The sequence below is a fragment of the Echinops telfairi genome, unplaced genomic scaffold (genome assembly GCF_000313985.2).
Source record: "Echinops telfairi isolate 266 unplaced genomic scaffold, ASM31398v2 ScPeMD7_9;HRSCAF=40, whole genome shotgun sequence".
Classification (NCBI taxonomy): domain Eukaryota; kingdom Metazoa; phylum Chordata; class Mammalia; order Afrosoricida; family Tenrecidae; genus Echinops; species Echinops telfairi.
The window spans coordinates 48,404,822-48,425,422 of NW_022103906.1; the positions used below are offsets into that span (position 1 = coordinate 48,404,822).

The following is a 20,601-nucleotide window of genomic DNA, read 5'->3' on the forward strand; positions in this document are numbered from 1 at the left end:
CCTTCTGGGACGGACAAGACCTCTCCCTGTGCTTGTCCGAGGCAGTACAGCTTTACGGGAGCAGAAATCGTCATCTTTCTTCGGAGGAGCTGCCGGTGGTTTCCAACTGCTGACCTTGCCGTTAGCAAGCCAACACATCCCCTGGTAGGCCACCAGGGAAGTTTGAGCGAGTTGGTTATTCATTTGTGATTATTTGGATGAATGATTTAATAATGCCTAATTACATATTACATTAGGCAAAGATGCCATAAAAGACTTACTTATAGTCTTAAAGAGGTATATGAATTATATCTCAATACAATTATATCTCAATACATACAAACAAACAAAAAATGAGACAAACCTAAAAAAGACAAAACTGTTAAAAAGCAAAAGTGTCACTTTGTGAACTAACGTATGCTTGACTCCAGCCATGGTATTTTCAATAGCCTCATATGAATTTTTTTGGACCAAGAGACAGTTGTGGGAACAGAACAACATAATATTGTATGGTTTAAAATCAGGAAAGTTGTGCCATAGGGTTGTATCCTCTCACCATACTTATTCCGTCTGCATGCTGAGCAAATCATCAGAGAAGTTAGATTATATAACAAAGAATATGGCATCAGGACAGAAGGAAGACTTACTGAAAACATGTGATATGCAGACTTCACAACTTTGCTTGCCGAAAGCAAAAAGAGGTCTTGAAGCACGTGCTGACAAGATTACAGCCTTCAAGATGGGTTACAACTCCATGTGAAAACACCCAAATCCTCACAACTGCACCAATCCATGACATCAGAAAAACAGAGAAAAGCTTGCAGTTGTCAAGGATTTTATCTTGTTAGGATCCACAATCAATGCTTATACAAGAAGCAGTCAAGAGATCAAACGATGGGTTCCATTAGGTAAATCTGCTGCATAAGACATCTTCAGACTATTGAAAAACCAAGGATATTACTTTGAGGAGTAAGAGATGCCTGACTCAAGCTATGATGGTTTCAATTTCTTCATATGCACGTGAAAGTTGAACACTGAATGGGGAAGACGGAGGCATTTGCTTTGTGTGGCTGGCAAAGACTACTGAAAATGAGCAAATCAGAGTGCAGTGTAGTAACGATGAAATATGCAATTTTCCTCTAGTTCTTAAATGCTTCCTCCCCGACACTACCATGATCCCAATTCTACCTTACATATCCGGCTGGACCGGAGGATGTACACTGGCACAGACAGGAACTGGAAATACAGTGAACCCGGGACAGATGAACCCCCCAGGACCAGTGGAGAGCGTGGCGATGGTGGGAGGGTGGAGGGAAGGTGAGGGAGAAAGGGGGAACAGATGACACGGTCTACATATGGCCTGCTCCCTGGGGGATGGACAGTGGAGAAGTGGGTGAGGGAGATGTTGGATGAGGTAAGATATGATAAAATAACAATAATTTATAAATTATCAAGGGTTCAGGGGGAGGGGGGAGCAGGAAGGGAGGGGGAAAAATGAGCTGACACCAAGGGCTCAAGTGGAAAGCGGGTGTTGTGAGAATGATGACGTCAACATATGTACTAATGTGCTGGACAAAAATGACATATGTACAGATTGTGATGAGTTGTATGAGCCCCTAATAAAATGATTATTTAATAAAAAAAGAGTTGTATGAGCCCCCAATAAAATGATTTTTAAAAACTGAACACAAACTGATGTTTGAAAATGTAAAATTTCCCACTTGATTCAAAATATAAATGATATTTAAAAGACTGTAGAGACTTTGATGGCCTGACAGTAAGCATAGACTGAATTAAGAATGACTTTGATAAAACATTAAAATATTAGCTTAAAACAGGAAAAAAAGGAAAACAAAATGCCATGGCTTGCTGAAAGGACAAATCGATCTGTCTTGGAAGAAGTACGGCCAGGGGGCTCCTGAGAAGAAAGGTGGGAAAGACTTCATCTTACAGTCTTTGGCCATGTTGTCAGTCCCTGGAGAGGGACGTCATCTTTGGTAAAATGGAGGAGCCGTGAAAAGGAAGAGGCCTTCCAGGAGATGGACCGACACCCCCCATGGCTGCAGCAATGGGCTCCAGCATAGGAAGAATGGGCTCCGAATCCTTAGCAGGATGGTGCATGAGGCGGCAGTGTTTTGTTCTGTGGCACCTAGGCATCAGAACCGACTCACTGACCCTGAACGTGTGCATTTGAAACTGGACACAGAATAAGGAAGACCCGAGAAGAATTGATGCGTTTGAATGATAACGTTTGTGAAGAAGAAGGAAAGTGTCAAGGACTTCCAAAAACCGACCAAACAAAAAAATCTCTCTGGAAAGAAATACATTGCTCCGTAGGAGCCGGGATTATGAGAGCTCATCTCACATACTCTGGGCAAAGTGTCAGGAGAGACCAGCTTCTTCAAAAGGACATTTCGTCTGCTCAAGGTGAGGTCGGTGAAAGAGAGGAAGACCCTAATGAGATGGAGTGCTCTGGTGGCTGCAAGACACCTCACACCAACAACAATGTTGTTTGAAGTGTGTCCTTATCTCTTTTGTATTAGGCATGGACATCATAACCTATATTTCTATTGATGAAAACTTTTTGAAATTTGTAGTCTTGTAGCATTTCGCACACACACAAATACTTTTAAGAATGATAGTGTTATAATTTATTCACGTTCAATAAAAGAGACACTGCTCACACGCAGTCTGGCAAGTGGAGATGCTGACTATGTTGCGGTGCCAAGTGGTTATGTTCAGGTAAAACCCTTGGCCCTTGTACGTCTACCCTACTGAACCCTGGTAATAACTCACTGTCTGGGACATCCCTGTGACTTGTTAAGCAGAGTCAATGCACATACCCTTGTTCAGTAGCATAAATGTGAATATTCTTTGAGAAGCCAGATCTATGGATCATTTTAGTGATAAATGATTTTGTCACAGGTTTAGACATACTCGTGCCACCCTGAACAGAAGTCCATTTACCAAATGTCATTGCTCATAAAGTAGAAAGCCAGAAGGAATTCTAGAGCAAACCTTGAACAGATCTCTTGTCACATGTAACTTTGAAGTTTTGCTAGCACAGCTACCTAATTTACAGGAAGCACTCAGCAGTCAGCAGTGCTTTACAGTATTATTTGTTGAATCATTCAAACACTGCATGGGAGTCTATGTGAAGTTACTGATCAAGCCAGATGCCTTTAAATTGCAAGGTATACAATATACAATGCTGTCCTTAAAGCATGTAAAATTCTAAATTATATTTCACTCCAACATCTTTATTTTCCTTAAAAATTTTTTTTTTAGATTTGGGGCAAGGATAAGTAAACTCACTAGAAAGTTAATATGCATTATGCTCATAAATCAAGAGTATGGCCTAAGCAGGCATTTTAATGCCTGCATATGTGTGTGTGCCTCTGTAACTATTTGTATTCTTCTGTGTATCTATGGCCCTGTGTGTGTATGTCTGTGCATGTGGGTTTGTGCGTGCATGTGTGTATATGGGCTCTTCTGTGAGAAATAAAAATGTGGTCGCATATGGAAACAGGGTCGAATCTTAGTGAATTACTTACTAACCAGTATTTTCAAATAACAATGTGGAGTCTCTTGAATATCAACAACTAGTGGAAAACCCAGTCAAGAACTACTTAAATTCTTCAGCTCTGACCTGAACTTACATTATGTAGTATGTTCTGAAAACAACATGGCACAGTTTTTAACTCTAAGACTCACCAATAGGGTGTATCTGGAGATAATTGGAAAACACAGACACGATTATTCAAGAGGATGGTGAAGACTGAAGCAAAGGTTGTGTCCACGTGTGAGGCAGAAAGGGAAGAAGGGGGAAAGAGCAAAGGTGATGATGTGTGTGTCCTTTGTGTACAGACACACAGACAATGACGGCAAGTGAGTTCGTGTGGAAGATACTCAGGCCAGGTAGGGCAGGATGATTGTGGTTAACATTATTGTCATCTAGTCATTGCCATTCCCAGGCTTACTTATAAGTATTTTTTAAGGTGTCAGCTGTTGTTAATTTTAATGACTATAATTTTGTAAACGATTTGAATGATTTTTAAACAATAGGTGGATAGTATTATTTCTTGATTCATAAACTGTCAAGAATAATTATTTGTATTTAACTTATTAGATGTATAATCTTTCTTGCCCACTTTGTTTTAAAGTAGACATATTTACTTTAGGACTTTTTTTTTTACTTATGTCTTACTTTTAAATAATGTTCAATTTTAAGTTACACAATTCAAGTTACAGAAAAACACCTTGTGACCAGTTTTCCAATACCTTTCATCAGGTCAACTCAGCAGCTGCACTTCACCTTCCTTCCACCACTGGTTCCCCACTTTTGATGGAAGAAACAGGTCTGCTTTTGTTTAACTCACTGCCATTATGTCGACTTTAACCCACAGTGACCTTATAGGGCAGAATTGTACCCTGTGGGTTTCAGAGGTTAAAACTGTCTTCAGGAGCAGAAAGCCTGTCAACTTTCTTTCTTTGTCCTGCAGAGCTGCTGTTGGTCCTGAACTGTGGACCTGGAAGTTAGCAGCCCAACTGTGAAGCACTAAGACGTCTACTGATTTCCACACTCTTTTGACCCTGAAATCTGTGCCTCCCACTTGCAGCAACTGGAAAATCAAATGCTCTAATATCACATGAGAATTTATCTTAGACATGACAATCATGCAGGGTCTAAGGCCGCTTTTTGCACAGGTTTATATGCTTTCGAGAAAGAAATGGTGCTCTATGACCTCTGTCTACAGTACCTGTAACCTTCAGCTTCTCAGCCCCAATGGTGATCTCATCTTCATCTGCAGAAAACAGCACCCTGCCACCTTCACTCCCTCGCACTTCAAATCGCTTACACTGAGCTTCCACAGCGTCAGCTCCTAAGGCCAAAGAAAAAAAGTGAAATGAAATTTGTACAGAGGAAATGTTTAATTCATCTATTTTTAGAAAAAGGAGAAACAGATTATTCATTGATCTGTGCAGTATGGCTTGCAGTTCAAAAAACACTTTTTAAAAAAGTAAATCTTTCTTTAGGAGGTGTTCTGACTTGATGGAGCGTTGTTGCACTAGGGTACCAACACAGGCATGACATCTAAATCTCTGAGTTGATGGTAATAAGGACTGTGGTTTTATCCAGTTAACAATTGTGTTCTTCTTTTCTGTGTAGCCGATACACTTAGCAACATGCCTGACACTTGCTGGCTGCCTGATAAATATTTGAGGATTGAGTGACACGCATGGTTCTGAATAGCACATAAAGATGCCCCTGCAGGCTATGTGATAGGCCATTTGTAAAGCACAATGCCATTGCAAACCTTTCTTTACTCCCATTAATTCTAATATTGATATGCTTTCACCTTTTAATAATTCTGAAATACAATCCATTGTATAATCAATCTCAAAGAAAATTGTTTTATTATTAGTGTCCCCTAAGGTATTGACACTCAATGATTTTTTCACTTACTAAAATGCAATCTTAAATAAAGGCAATGATGAATCAGCTTCCAATTATTAGCCCTTTACGTTTACTATTCCATTCATAAACCCACAAAGCCAACCTTAAACTTTGGAAAAACTAACACAGTTCTGGTAGGAAGGGCCTCAGCAGGAAGATCGAACTGGCCCTTAAAGATGAGTAATAATTGAGAAAGGGGGAAATAGGGTGGTGGAATGCCAGGGCAGAATTGACATTTCTAGAACACCAATTTCTTTTTTTAGTATAATACTGAAAGAAAGATTGGAGATAAAGGGGTTGTCTCTACCAAATGCCTACACTAAGTTAAAATTAGTTGTCCAGGCCACAATTAAGGGGTTGCAAAGAAATCAGGCACCCATTAGGCACCTAGGGGGAGAATCCCAAACTAAGCATGCTCACACCCAAGTTCATCTAGGCCCAGGTGATCAACCTCGGCACACCCACACAAGGCACCAGCGAGATTACATCACACATGTGCTCTTGAACTCAGCCACTAAGTGTAGCCTACCATGCCCCACCCCTCCCCCAGCCAGTGGGGACAGGTGGCATAGGTAGCAGACTGAGGGCCAGCCAAGCCCCTCTCCTGGGTTGGAGGGCGGGATCTCTCCTGTGCGCCCAGTGTGCAAGCCTGCGAGCTCTCTTGGGGCTCACTCTCTCTCCATCTCTCGGTTCCAGGACTCCTCCTTGGCTCTGTGGACCCCACTTTCTGGCCATTTTCCACATGGTTTTTTGTGCTCCAATGTAAAGGCCATTTTTCAGTCATGAACTCTTGTGTGATCCTCCGTGCACATGTACTTTCTGAGTCAGTAATACCTGAAATCGCCCTTTCTCTCATAAAAGTCACTTGTCTTTACAAACAAGTGCTTCAGCTGTGTGATTTCTTTCAGCATTGAGAAGCAAGAACCAAGGTAACACCAACCCAGGAGCCTACAAATACCACTGGTAATGCATGGCTGGGCTGACTTCATCTTGTCATATGCTAACCCCACGCAAACATCCCTCTGAGTTGATGACTAGTGAACACCCAGTCCTGTCAGCTATTTTTGGAATATAGAACAAGAGGTCATGTCCATCATGTGACACCCATGTAACAAACGAACAATAAAAACAACAGCAGAAACTCACTGCCATCATGTGGATTCTGACTCACAGCGACTCATAAACAGTAGACCAGCCCCTGTGGGTTCCTAAGACTGTAACTCTTCATGGGAGTGGAAAGCCTAGTATTTCTCCCCCCATGCGACAAAGAAATTAATCAATTCTCTAATGCCAAACTCACCATCAGTGGAGCAGAAAAGAGTATATGGAGACAGCCTATCTGAAGCAATCACACAACTGGAGATAGTAGAAACATAAGGAAATTCCTAAAATTCTACAAATACCTACCCTCTGTCCAAGACCCCTGTAAATCCTTCCTCTCTACCCTGACCCCTTTCCGGCAGAGGGGAAGAATTTGGAGGACCCTTGGTTCATCTCCTGTATTTCCATATACATTAAAACTTGTTTCCCCACACCCCAATCGTACAGTGACTATTTTGCAGCAAGCCGCTCCCAAACCATCTGCATTAAAAAATACATTTAGCATATGGATCTAATACCTTACTGTTAGCTAGTCAGCAGAATGGCAATGGGGAGAAGAGGGGGGAAGTGGGAGGAAACTGGCAGAAATCTTTAAACACAAAATAGGAGGTAGACAGGCTCCCTTACACACCTCTCCAGCAAGAAGGAAGGTGAACAGCCGGATAGAACACATTTTCTTATCAAGGAAGAGACCAGATATTGGAGATAATGAAAGCTTCAGAGGGGGAAAAAAGGACAGGATTTTTCACACAATCCTCACAATGCCTGAATAGGCCCCTGAGCTTTGGGGCTGAGACAAGAGCTCAGCATGAAGTCTGGGGTCCTGGGTAGATAGAGGAGGGCCAGAGTATGCATACTTGAAAGGAGGGAGGGCGAGCACTGCAGAGCACCAGCCAATAGCTTAAGACCCACCAGAGAGCCAGTCTTTGGTGGGAAGTCCACCATTAGCCAATATAAGGCCCAGCATTACATTTTCCTGGGCCTATTTGTTACTAGCTAAGAGCTTTTTGGACTTCTCCCAAGTACCCCCTTCAATAAAATCACTATGTCTGTTCAAACCTTTTCTCTGACTCTTGTGTGAATTTTATCCCTTGCCGGAAATCTTTCTTAACAGTGGGACAAGAGCAGAGGAGTAGAGAGGCTTGGGACTTTGAGCCTCCTCCTAGTAACATCCTTCTGCCCAAAGTATTAACTATACCAGAAATAGTTGTCATGTACACTCCAGCTCTATCAGTTACCTAAACATATCACAGTCGGCGCATATTTATGTTTATTTATTTTTATGTGATATAATTATTGCTGCCAAAACAAGGAGTCTGGGAGGCCTGACACTGTTTTAATCAAAGGTAGAAATTGGGTTGATTCAATAAATTATAAGTTTATTTTTGCAAGTGCTGACAGAAGGTAACATTATGGTTTCTACGTCCAAATGATTTCAAAACTTAGTAAAATTTCTACATGTTATATGCCCCAAACTGTGGCAGGTTGGAGTGCGACTAATGGACAAGTTTTGCAACAGGTCCAGAAGATAAAAAACAGGTTTTACAATGATCAGAGGATCTTCAAACAATGGGAACCAAGGGGCATGGTTCATAGGAAACTGTCTATATTTCCCCAAGCAATTATCAAAGCATTAATTGATATACTCACTCCTACAGGGAATGTCAGACCAGTACCCACCTGGTATCAGCCTAGATGCATGAACCTGCTTCCCCTTTTATGAATTACGACATCCTGGCTGACTATGTTTCAGAGATGGTTTTGTTTACTATAAGGGAGGCCACTCTTACAGCCTAGGTCCCTTTTAGCAAACTAAATGTCCAGAAAGCAAATCCCACACTGTGTTACATTTCCAGTGTCTGCCTAACTCTTTGCCCCTCTCTATCACAATGGTTAGATGGATGGACATTAGGCATTAAACACTGGAGATTACCTTTGCATTCCAAAATATTCCCAAAATTTTAAATAGTGACTAATTTATAGAAGGCATTTGGCAGATACAGGTTAAAGAGGTTAATGATTACTCAGTTCTATTTCTTATTATAGCCCATTGTCATCATCATCATCAATTACAGCAGCTGAGGAACAATATGCAAAAGGTAAAAAAAAAAGGACCAAATATTTTAAATGCATAGGATAATTTCTTTGAAAAAAATCACATTTTCTTATATTCTGATAGCACAATATAAGATTTCATCCCACTTAAAAAATGCAAAACAACAGACTAGGCCTATGCTAAGTAATATAAACTAGTGGTAATCTTACGGGACATTATTGTGTAAATTGTCTTTAAAATATTAATGTGCTTTCTTGCTTTAAAAGCTATTGTTTATGGAATTTAATGACATCACACACACTATTATTGAGTTGATGCTGACTCATAGCGACCGTACAAGAAAAAGTAGAGCTACCACTGTGGGTTTCTCAGACAATATGCATGAGAAAATTCCCTGTGAGTAAAAGCCCTGTCTTTCTCCCAAGGAGAGGCTGATAGTTCTTATCTTCTGACCTTGCAATTAGCAGCCCAACTTGTAGGCACTGTTCCACCAGGGCTGGGGCCTTATGAGTCAGAATTGACTCAAGGGGACACAGCAACAATAGGAACGGGGAAAGCATGGAAGATCTATTGTCTTTGGTCACAATCATTGCATTTTATCTTGCAAACAGTACATTAAAAGCTAGTATCCATTTGTGTATAGATTTTACCTCATGTGCTTTGGACAAGTCAGGAGAGACCAGGCCCTGGAGAAGGAAATCATGCTTGGTAAAGTAGTGGGGCAATAAAAGAACTGGGAGACCTTCAGCAAGATGGATTCACCCAGTGCCTGCATTGGTGCCCTCAAATAACAATGGTTTGGATAACACCGGGCCTAGAATGTCACATTTTGTTGCTCGTAAGGCTGCTATGAGCTAGAACGGGTGACATCTAACAACAGTTGAGTGTTGTTTTTCTTTCTAATCATTCTTAACCTTCTTATAACCTAATTCGTAAGCTTTGAATCATAGAAACCCATTTTGGACATAGATCTATTTCCCCATTCTCATATATATGTTTGCATATGTACATGTTTTATCTAGACCTATAATCTATGTGCATATATTTATAGGTATAGTATTAAGGTAACCGAAGGACATTGGGCCTCTGCTCAAGTACTCCCTCAATGCAAAAATACTTTCTTCTATTAATTTGGCATTGTATGATGCTCACCTTCCCAACACAACCGCTGAAGACAAAGCGGGTGAATAAGAAAATGTGGTGAAGAAAGCTGATGGTACCTGGCTATCAAAAGACATAGCATCTGGGGTCTTAAAGGCTTGAAGGTAAACAAGCGGCCATCTAGCTCAGACGCAACAAAGCCCACATGGAAGAAGCACACCAGCCTATGCGAGCATGAGGTGCCAAAAGGACCAGTTATGAGGAATCAAAGAACAAAAAATCATACCACTGTGTGCTCACCTCCATAATACGTTTGCTAAAGACAAATGCGTGCATAAGCAAATGTGGCGAAGAAAGCTGATGGTGCCCGGCTATCAAAAGATATAGCATCTGGGGTCTTAAAGGCTTGAAGGTAAATAAGTGGCCATCTAGCTCAGAAGCAACAAAGCCCACATGGAAGAAGCACACTACCCGGTGCAATCACGAGGAGTCGAAGGGATCAGGTATCAGGCATCATCAGAACAAAAACTCTTACCATAGTGAATGAGGGGGTGAAAGCAGAGTGGAGATCCAAAGCCCATTTATAGGCCACTGGACATGCCCTTACAGAAGGGTCTCAGGGAGGAGATGAGCCAGTCAGGGTGCCATGTAGCAATGATGAAAAATACAACTTTGCTCTACTTCCTAAATGCTTCCTCCCCACCCCCACTATCATGATCCCAATTCTACCTTGCAAGTCTGGCTAGACCAGAGGATGTACACTGGTACAGATAGGAACTAGAAACACACGGAATCCAGGGCAGATGATTCCTTCAGGACAAGTGGTGTGAGTGGTGATACTGGGAGGGTAGAAGGAAGGTGGGTTGGAAAGGGGGAACCGATTACAAGGATCTACATGTGATCTCCTCCCTGGGGGACGGACAACAGAAAAGTGGGTGAAGGAAGATGTCAGACAGGGCAAGATATAACAAAACAATAATTTATAAATTATCAAGGATTCATGAGGGAGGGGAAGAGGAGAGGGAGGGGAAAAAATGAGGAGCTGATGCCAGGGGCATAAGTGGAGAACAAATGTTTTGAGAATGATGAGGGCAATGAATGTACAAATGCGCTTTACACAATTGATGTATGCATGGATTGTGATAAGAGTTGTATGAGCCCCTAATAAAATGATTTAAAAAAAAAGAAACTAAAAACTAAACAGAGAAATGGTAAGATTAAAAAAAAAGAAAAAGAAAGAAAGAATCCCATTTTGGGCCATTGTGTTGATGAATGAGACTTCTGGGTTTATGGGCATTTTTGTTTAAATCTATCATCAAGGCAGTCAGCCACACATAAACATGAACTGCCTGAAAAGTATTATATACATGAAACTGTACAGTATACACTACATGGCTCCCTTCAACTTAATCAATGGTTGGGCACATTAATTCACAAAATATAGCTGTGGAGTTTAATAGCATTAATAGCATTAAAATACACTATGGTGTATTTCCTTAGCAAAACACTTAGTAATTAAGCAGACTTTTTAAAATTAACATTAAAATATCATATAGCTTGCTATGTAGGCTATAAGAGTTGTTGGTAGAGTAGTAGGATTTGGTAAAATGAGCTGAAGTTTTAGCTTATTTAAATAAAATAAGAAAATACACATAAGCAAATAAGAAAATGCCCACGATGCATTTACGCATGCAGAGGCATCCAATTAAGAAATAGATATTTAAGTTAATAGGGCAGACTACATTTTTGTCAACAAATTAGTAGCATTATAAATTATAAAACTGCATTTTTCTCAACAAATCTGTAACATTACAAAATGAAAAATTGCAAACAATTTGCAATGTACTGATAGTAATGGAATATTTTAAATCAGAAATAATTTTGAATATATTGTATTTTAGTGCATTATTCTTTTTTGTAAAGGGAAAAGAGCAAAACTAGTTCAATGTGAACTTTTTATGGATTAAATTTTATCACCCAAAAACATATGCTGTGGGAGAAGAAGTGATGAGGAGTGAGGGAGAGAGGTGCCAAGTCACATGCAGATCCTCCAGAATCAGAGACAAAGGCCTCCCCAGGACCAATTAGGGAAAGGAGTCTTCTAGAGTTGTTGCCCTAAATCATGTCTTCTACTTTCCTAAACAATGAGAAAGTAAGTACCTATTTTTGTTGTTGTTGTTGTTAAAGCCACCCACTGTGGTACTTTTGACATAGCAGCACTTAATAACTAAGACAGATTTTGGTACTCTGAGAGAGATGCTACCTTAACAGATACCTAAATGTAAATGTAATTATAGGACTGGGTAATCTGTACATGCTGGGAGTTTTAAGGTGCCTAAAAGTAAATGCCTAAGGAGCCCTGGTGGCTTAATGATTAAGAGTTGGGCTGAGATCCACAAAGTTAGCAGTTCAAAACCACCAGCAGCTATGGGGGAGAAAGACTGGGCTTTCTACTTCCATAAACAGCTACAGCCTTGAAAATCAAGGGGTAGTCCTACCTGGGAGTTGCTGGGAGTCTGCATCGACTTGTTGACAAAGTATCATCTTAGGGAACATATCTCACACAAGCAACAGAATGCTGCTAGAAATGTGGGAGATAAATATGTCTCTGGTGAAACATTAAAAAGAAATGAATGCTACGTGATGCTCACCTTCCCAACACAATCGCTGAAGATAAAATGGGTGGATAAGCAAATGTGGCGAAGAAAACTGCTGGTGCCCGGCTATCAAAAAAATATATCATCTGGGGTCTTAAAGGCTTGAAGATTAATAAGCGGCCTTCTAGCTGAGAAGGTTGCATGAAAGAAGCACACCAGACTGTGTGATCATGAGGTGTCGACGGGATCAGGTAACAGGTATCAATGACCCAGAAGAAAAAATCATATCACTGTGAATGAGGGGGAGTTCAGAGTAGAGACCCAAAACCCATCTGTAGACAACTGGACATCCCCTTACAGAAGGATCACAAGGGAGAGGTGAGCCAGTCAGGGTGCATTATAACACCAATGAAACATACAACTTTCCTCTAGTTCTTTAATGCTTCCTTACCCCCACTATCTTGACCCCAATTCTAACTTAAAAATCTAGCTAGAACAGAGTATTGACAGCGGTACAAATAAGAGCTGGAAATGCAGGGAATCCAGGACAGATAAACCCCTCAGAACCAATAATGAGAGTAGCAATGCCAGGAGGGTAAGGATAAGGTGATGGGAGAAAAGGGGAACTGATCACAAGATCACAATGATCTATGTATAATCCCATCCCAGGGGGATGGACAACAGAAAAGTGGGTGAAGGGAGACACTGGCCAGTGTCAGACATGAAAAAATAATAAATTATCAAGGCTTCATAAGGGAGAGGGCACAAGGGAGGGAGGGGGAAATGAGGAGCTGATACTAAGTGCTAAGTAGAAAGAAAATGGTTTGAAAATGATGATGGCAACAAATGTACAAATGTGCTTGACACAGGAGATGTATGTATGGATTGTGCTAAGAGCTATTTGAGCCCCAAATAAAATGACTTTTAAAAAGAAATGAATGCCATGTAATTGGGCAATGAAGGAAGGGTGATACTTTTTAAGTAGTGACAAAGAACTTGTTCGAATTGTGTCATAACTTTTGGTGGAGGGTAAAAGTTTGTAAGTGATGAGCTTGGATATAGGGCGGAGAGGAGAATGTTTGAAAGCAAGTCTTAATCAGATTGCATAGCTTCTTTGGGGTTTTCTAGTGAAATGTGTGAGGAAACAGAGGGTCTTAAAATGAACTGTGGAAGTGGAAACAAAATGTAAAGATTTGGAAGATGCTATTGCACAAACTAAAGACATACAGTAGAACTCCGGACCTCAAGGCTAGGAGCATTGAGATGCGATACAATTGAGTTCCGAATCCATTTTCCCATAAGAAATACCCGAAAATGGATTAATCCATTCTTGATCAAGGAGTTTTTACCCTAATTTTGCCTTTTTTATCTAAAACATTACACAGGAATTTCAAAGTAAATAAGTTCAGGGTTAAATAATATAATTTAAATAAGAAACGACATTTATAAAGTTTTTAACTACATTATGGCTTGTACCTTGAGACGGATGAGGATCTGGATCTGTGGACAGGATGTGGAGAGGAGGGATGGAGAGAGAGTCATTGTTTGGAAGGGGAATCCCCTTCCATCAAATCAACTGGTAGCTGCTTTTCAGGAGTTTTTCCCTTCTTTGCTTTTTTTCACTAGGAACTGGCTGGCTTTCTCTAAAAAAATAAAATCTGTCTAATGTGGTTTGCCATTGGCATTTCCTTAACTGTTTTCTGGAAGTGTTTACTAATTATCATTAACAATAGCGATAGCATGGTCAACCAGTTCCTTACCATGATGATTCTTTTCAAACAACTCTTTGTTAGGACCCATGTTTTTTTATCTAAAAACAGTTCAGAAAGCCACAATAACTGAGAAAATTATAGCAAAATGCTTGGAACACGGCCACAAAAGTTTTAAACCAGTGGTTCTCAACCTTCCTAATAACATTACCCTTTAATACAGTTCCTTATGTTGTGGTGACCTCCAACCATAAAGTTATTTTCGTTGCTACTTCAAAACTGTAATTTTGCTACTGTGATGAATCAGGTCATCCCTGTGGAAGGGTCCTTTGACCCCCAGAGGGGGAGGACCCACAGGTTGAGAACCGCTGGTTTTAAACAATGCCAGCTAACACTGAGGGACTGGAACAGGAAGTGCTTTTTGTCTGGCCAGATCAATCGCAGGCCAGTTTCTAGCAACAAGTGACCTTGAATCTCCCCCAACCATGCAGAGCTGACCAGAGCTGGCTAAAACAACTAGCAGTGAGTGACCTTGAATCTCCCACACACACCTGCGGAGCTGACCAGAGCTGGCTAATGGCCCACTTTATTCTCGACCCGCCGCTCTGCACCCTACCCCGCCCATTTGGCTCAGTGCCCACTTTGTTCTTGGCCTACCACTCTGCACCCGACGAACACACCCGGAAACAGGAAGACACCTTACATTCCAGAAACCCAGACATACCTGTATTTCCAATCCCTGACTACTTTACCTTATATGGACTCAAGGCAGCCCAGTCACATTTTCCCCGGCTACATAAACACCACTCCTGTAGTCTGGAGTGCGACTTCCTCGGCCCAGACACTGTGGACCGTGGGACTTCGCCCAGGCTGGGTTTTTCTCCCCAATAAAGCCTGTTTGTTCAAAGTTGACTGATTTGGTCTCTGGCGCCTGTCGACTATCTTACACTTTTGTTTACAAAAACCATGTGTTTCGAGTCAGATATGATGTTTTGTTCCAGCTCCGATGAAAAAGTTTCTTGATATTTTGAGTCGAAATCCGATTATGTCAAGTACTGATACGGTTGAGTACTGGGCTGTATGTCTTAGAATTTTTACCAAGGATGTAGTCACACAATCTCCTGTGAATCAGCCTATTTGTCTAAGCAAGTACTGCAGCAGGAAACCCTTTATATGAGAGGGAAGTGAGCAGAGAAAGAACACGTGGAAAGAACACTTCCTATTGGGATTCTGGAATCAGGAACAGGGCAAATGAGCTACTTCTAAAGTTCTCCGAGCAAACAAAATAGCCATCCCTGTAACACTGCAAAGATGAGCAGAACTCTTGAAAGTAGCACAGGAAATAGTGCTGCTGCACTCTCAAGAGCTGGGGCCATGGCCTCGGCCATGTCAAGGGGTGGATGTTACCCAGCGCTCACAGGCAGGGCTGTCATGCCAAAGGGTAGAGGACTGAGACCCTCTAGAGCAGTGGCTCTCAACCTTCCGCAGGCCGGCGCACGACCCTTTCTTACAGTTCCTCACGTGGTGGTGACCCCAACCATAACATTATTTTTGGTGCTACTTCCTACCTCTAAGTTTGCTACTGTTATGAATTGTAATGTAAATATCTGATAGGCAGGATGTATTTTCATTGGTACAAATTGAACATAATGAAAGCAAATGATTCATCACGAAACAACATGTAATTCTATGCTGTGAAATATTTATTTCTAATGACAAATAAATGAAATGTTGCCCTGAAGCATGGTGCAGCATGGGTAACAGTCATGTGGGCAGACATGCCTGGAGAAGGGTGGAGGAGCAGAGTCTCGGTTCCTAAGACCATCAGAAATATGTGTTTTCTGATGGTCGTAGGCGACCCCTATGAAAGGGTCTTTCGACCCCGAAGGGGTTTCCACCCACAGGTTGGGAACTACTGTGTTGGAGCTTGAAGGTGGAATTCCCATTGAAATAGACTAGAATAGAGCGCCCCAATGCTAAGGAAGTAGAGTCCTTGTGGCCAGTTTATTGCGGAAACAAACCGCCACTGTGTCAATGCAGACTGAAAACAGATCTATGGGATGGGGAAGGACTGCCCCTCTGAGTCTCCCAGACTGTAACTGTTTACAGGACCAGGGAGCCCCATCTTCCTCTTACATACCCAGAAGGAGGAGCCTGCACACAGAGTCCACAGAGTAGGACCCAAAGTCAGGAGAGCCCTGGGCCAAATGTTCTCAAGTAGAGAGGACTGTGTTCATGACCCAAACCAGGGAAGAATTAGCCCCGTGTATTTCTGAGACGGTCAATCTTTACAGGAAGAGAAAGCCCCATCTCCCACATTGCTGGCCTTGGGGAGAGTAGCCCATGCATCACCCTCTACACTGCCACAGCTTTATATACTTCCCTCGCTACCATCAAACCCTTAGACAGGCTTCAACATTCAACAAAGGAAAGAGTTTTTCCCTGTGGTTAAACTAAAGATACAGAAACAAGGTTCCTAAAGGAAGCTATTGATATAAAACCTTCAACAGAGATCCCCTCAGCAGCCCACAGAAATTATTTTAAGATAATTACCTTATGGGCTGGGTCCGGATGGGGCAGCCCCCACCTCCTCTCAGGCTCCTCAGGAAGATGAAACTTCACAGCCCCCATTCCCAGCCTCTCAGGAAGATGGATGACCTATTGAACTATGCAACTCCTGCCCCAGCACCCCAGGAAGCTATTTACCTTCCCAGGCAGATCTGTAGAGCCCCTTCCACTGCACTTCAAACAACAGGTCTGCAAACAAGATGATGACCTCCCACAGGTCGCATCCTGACTCAAGGCCCTGCAGCTGCCAGCAATAAAGCAATAAAGATTCTCCCCTCTGTTAATATATACGTCCTTAGCTGGGACGGACCCCATGTAACTCCCACCACCTCTCCAACAAGCTACGATTTCCCTGACCTAACTCAGTGCGTCTCGGAACCGGAACCGGAACCGCCTGGGGGCTCTTGCCCCGTCCCTTTCTCTGCTCTCCCCTCCCAGGAGCTCTTTTCCTGCCTCAATAAAGCCTTTCTCAATGTCACATCCCTGGCTAAATTCTATCTCTGTTACCCGCCTCTGTCTCCAACTTCTCAATTACCTTATGACTTCTCTGTCAAACCCCTATTATACAAGTAGTTAAAGTGTTGTGGTGGACTATTGAGTTGATTCTGACTCAAGGTGGCCATATAGCCCTACTTCATAGCATTTCCAAGACTGTCCTCTTTCTCCCAGGGAGTGCCTGATGGGTTTGAATTGTTGGCGCACCTGTGAGCAGCTCAACCATTACTGGAGAGCACTCCACAGCACTGGTGGAAAACAGCAGCAAACAGCTAAGGAATTGGGCCTTTTACACTGATACATGTAATTTCAATAGAATATTTCTCTCAGGTGTAGCATCTTTTCACCCTTAACTTTCTTTTGATATATAAATATTCTTGCTAACTTATTTTCTTTGAAATAAATAATAGTTATCTTAAATCAAATAATCAGTATCTGTATAATTCGCTTTTCCTGACACTAATGCGAAGCTTATGTTCTTACTGCCCTTGGTCTTCTGAAGTTCCTGACACATTGGCTATTTAAAGGTACTCCAGTCATTAGAACTTCTTAAAATATGCCTCTTCCCAGAGCTAATCCAAGGCATACAGTGGGGAACTTTGATTTGAGAAGATAGTGAAGTCCTTTATTCAATGAATATTTGGGGTAACTTCTGATATTATTGTAGTCAGTAAATTTTGTGTTGGCTGAGAAACCTTTAAAAAATATTTTAAACTTTCTACTGTGATTTGGTGAGAAGGTTTATGGAGCAGATACTTTAGAGTTATTAAAAGTGATTTGAAAAATGATCTTCCAGTTTTATATTTCTCAACAAAAGGGTGTATGTACATAGTTTAGCTTGACTACACTCTTCTGTTGATACTACTCATCTTTACCTCTAGAAGAGCTGTTTCATACTGAATACCTACATTTAGATCTAAAGTAACATGTGTGATGTTATTTTCATCCATTGAACTTCCTAATTATCTTCCATAATGTCCTTAAAGATTAATTAAGAGAACGCTTTGAATTGCAAAAGTTTTTCACAACTCAAAGCAGTATTTTCATCTGATTAGAAATTCACATATGAAAAGAAGTATAGTATCTGAGTGCACACCACACTTTAAACACTAGGCCGGTTTTCCCTTCCTATCACATCTTCATCATCTCTCTCTCTGAAGCCTACTGGTGATTGCGCACAGATGTAAACAAGTTGATTATGACATTTAGTGGAATATGCTCAGGAAAGCTTGAAAAATGGCAATGAAAATAATATTTTATGATTAACTATGCTTTCTGCAGGTATAGAAGAAGCCCTCATGGTGCTGTAGTGAAGGGTTTGGCTACCAGTGAGAAAGTCGCTGGTTTGAACACGCCAGCTTCTCCACAGAAGAAAGATATAGTCACTTTTGTAAAGATTACAATGTTTGGAACACAATAGGAAGGTATACTCTGCCCTATGCATTGGTTTTTACTTGAAGATAATGTTATTTTGTTGTTGTTTTTTTAATTTTGTTTTTTACTCTTTTACTACCATTGAGTCAACTGTGGCTCATAGCAATGCTATAGGTGTTTCCAAAGCTGTAAATCTTTACTGGAACAGATAGTCCTCTTTTTCCCCGATTGAGTGCTTGGTGTGTTTGAACTGCTGGCTTTGTAGTTAGCAGTTCAAAGCTTACCTGACCGCAACCCCAGGGCTCACAGGCATTAATTGAAAAACATTTTAAATGGAAGTAAATTTCTAAAAAGTTTATTCTACATAACCCTGCATCTCAGAATATCTGTTAGGTTTCTATTTTAATTACATTTTGCTATGTGATCTTGGTTTAGAATGGAAATATGAGGTTATTCAGGATACAGAGGAGTGCTTTCATAATTTTTCTGGGTCATCCAACACCTACAGCTTTCACACTGAGGACCAAGGAAGAGTCTGCTGGTCACTTCACCATGTCTCATCTGGAGATCTGGTGAAGTGGAGGCCGTCTGCACCAGTGGTGGGTCCAAATAATCTAGCAGCTGGTTCACTGCCCTAATGACCATTGTGAGCATGAAAAAAGATATACCACAAGGTAGCTTATTATTTCATACAGTTAATACTTAAATAAGAACCATGAAAGAAGTACACAAAACTAGGTTACATTATAAGAGTTTTAAAATATTAATGGACAAAATACTAAATAATGCCTGACAAAAAAAGATAATAAAAATGTAGTATTTCATTAAAAATATGAGTTTTATGAAATTAATATTACAGGCATAGTTCCATCCAATTTTTTATACCTATTCAGGGAATGAACATTATTACAGGCACTTAGAACATGCCTTTGCACCGATGAATGTTAAAAATGAGTTAGGAGTGTAAACGTGTGATTTACACATTGCGTAGTTGCCCAGTGACCCCCTCCATGCCCCACCCCTAGTAGAGAGAACTGATTATAAGTGGCATGTTAACAGCTGGCTCACGGAACCCAACAAAACCATTAGGTACCAGTTCTGCTGGACCAGTGTGGACCAGCTGAATCCCACCCCTGGGCTCTAGCCATTTTTTTCAAAGACCCCATCTGGTCTTGTATGAACATCTCCACCTCCATCTCACTGACTATAAGACAGGCACACCTAATTTTAACAACAAGAAGAACAACAAACCCCAAAGCCTCACTGTCAGAGAGTTGATGCCTATTCACAGTGACCCTAGAGGATGGGGTAGAACTCTTTAGGAGAGTAGAAAGTGCTATCTTTCTCCTGAAGAGAGGCTAGTGCTTCTGAACTTCTGACCTTGCAGTTAGCAGGCCAACATGTAACCACTACTGCAGGGAGGCATAAGCGCTCAAGCTGGACAGGCGGGAACTCAGGTAAAATGTGTTGATTGTAGTGTCTAATTACTGCTTATCAGGAGGAGAAGCTCACAATCTCGTCATATCACACAGACACCTTTTCTACTTCTGAAATAAAATGTGATTTTATTCAGATTTCTCAAACTTCGACATCACAGTTTACTATACTCACCAGCCAATGGTTTTCTGGTTAGTCTATGCTCTATAGGATCCCTTATGCTAAATATCGTTCCACTATTTTACCAATTAAAAATACTTTTTATTTATTTATTTTTTTGTCTATAACTGAAGTAGAAAAAGTAAATAGCACCCAAAAGCTCTTTGGAGGAATTTGAGTTATATGTTGTGTAAACATAATAACATAACATTTCTATGACTTACAGAAAAATGTCATGTAATCAATGACTTTTATTATCAAACCACATGCATATAAAGACTATTTACTAAAAGCACACCACTGAATGAGAATACTTATAAGAAATATCTAGGGGAAAGAGTAAGTAGATAAATTCATTACATTCATTTTTTTTAAAGTACATTACGATGTTCATTTAGTAATTTTTACATTGAAAAGGGAAATAAATGGCAAGTTTGGAAATAGCATTGCTGTTACTTCTTGCTATACTGGCCTGTTGATACTTATTGTCAGATAATCTTAACTGAAATGAGTTTATTTTTATTTCAATGACACATAATTTGCATGTTTTAAACAACCCTTCTCCAA

The 20,601-nt window shown here is 40.9% G+C and overlaps 1 protein-coding gene across 1 annotated transcript in view; it reads right to left on the reverse strand.

Annotated features, from left to right (window-relative positions):
• The window catches only part of SGCZ (sarcoglycan zeta), a 444,274-nt gene that overhangs the window by 87,808 nt on the left and 335,865 nt on the right, over nucleotides 1-20,601 (reverse strand). Inside the window, exon 4 of the mRNA XM_004696179.2 lies at nucleotides 4,740-4,862. Coding sequence (XP_004696236.1) covers nucleotides 4,740-4,862 — 123 coding nt within the window. The remainder of the gene's footprint in view (nucleotides 1-4,739; nucleotides 4,863-20,601) is intronic.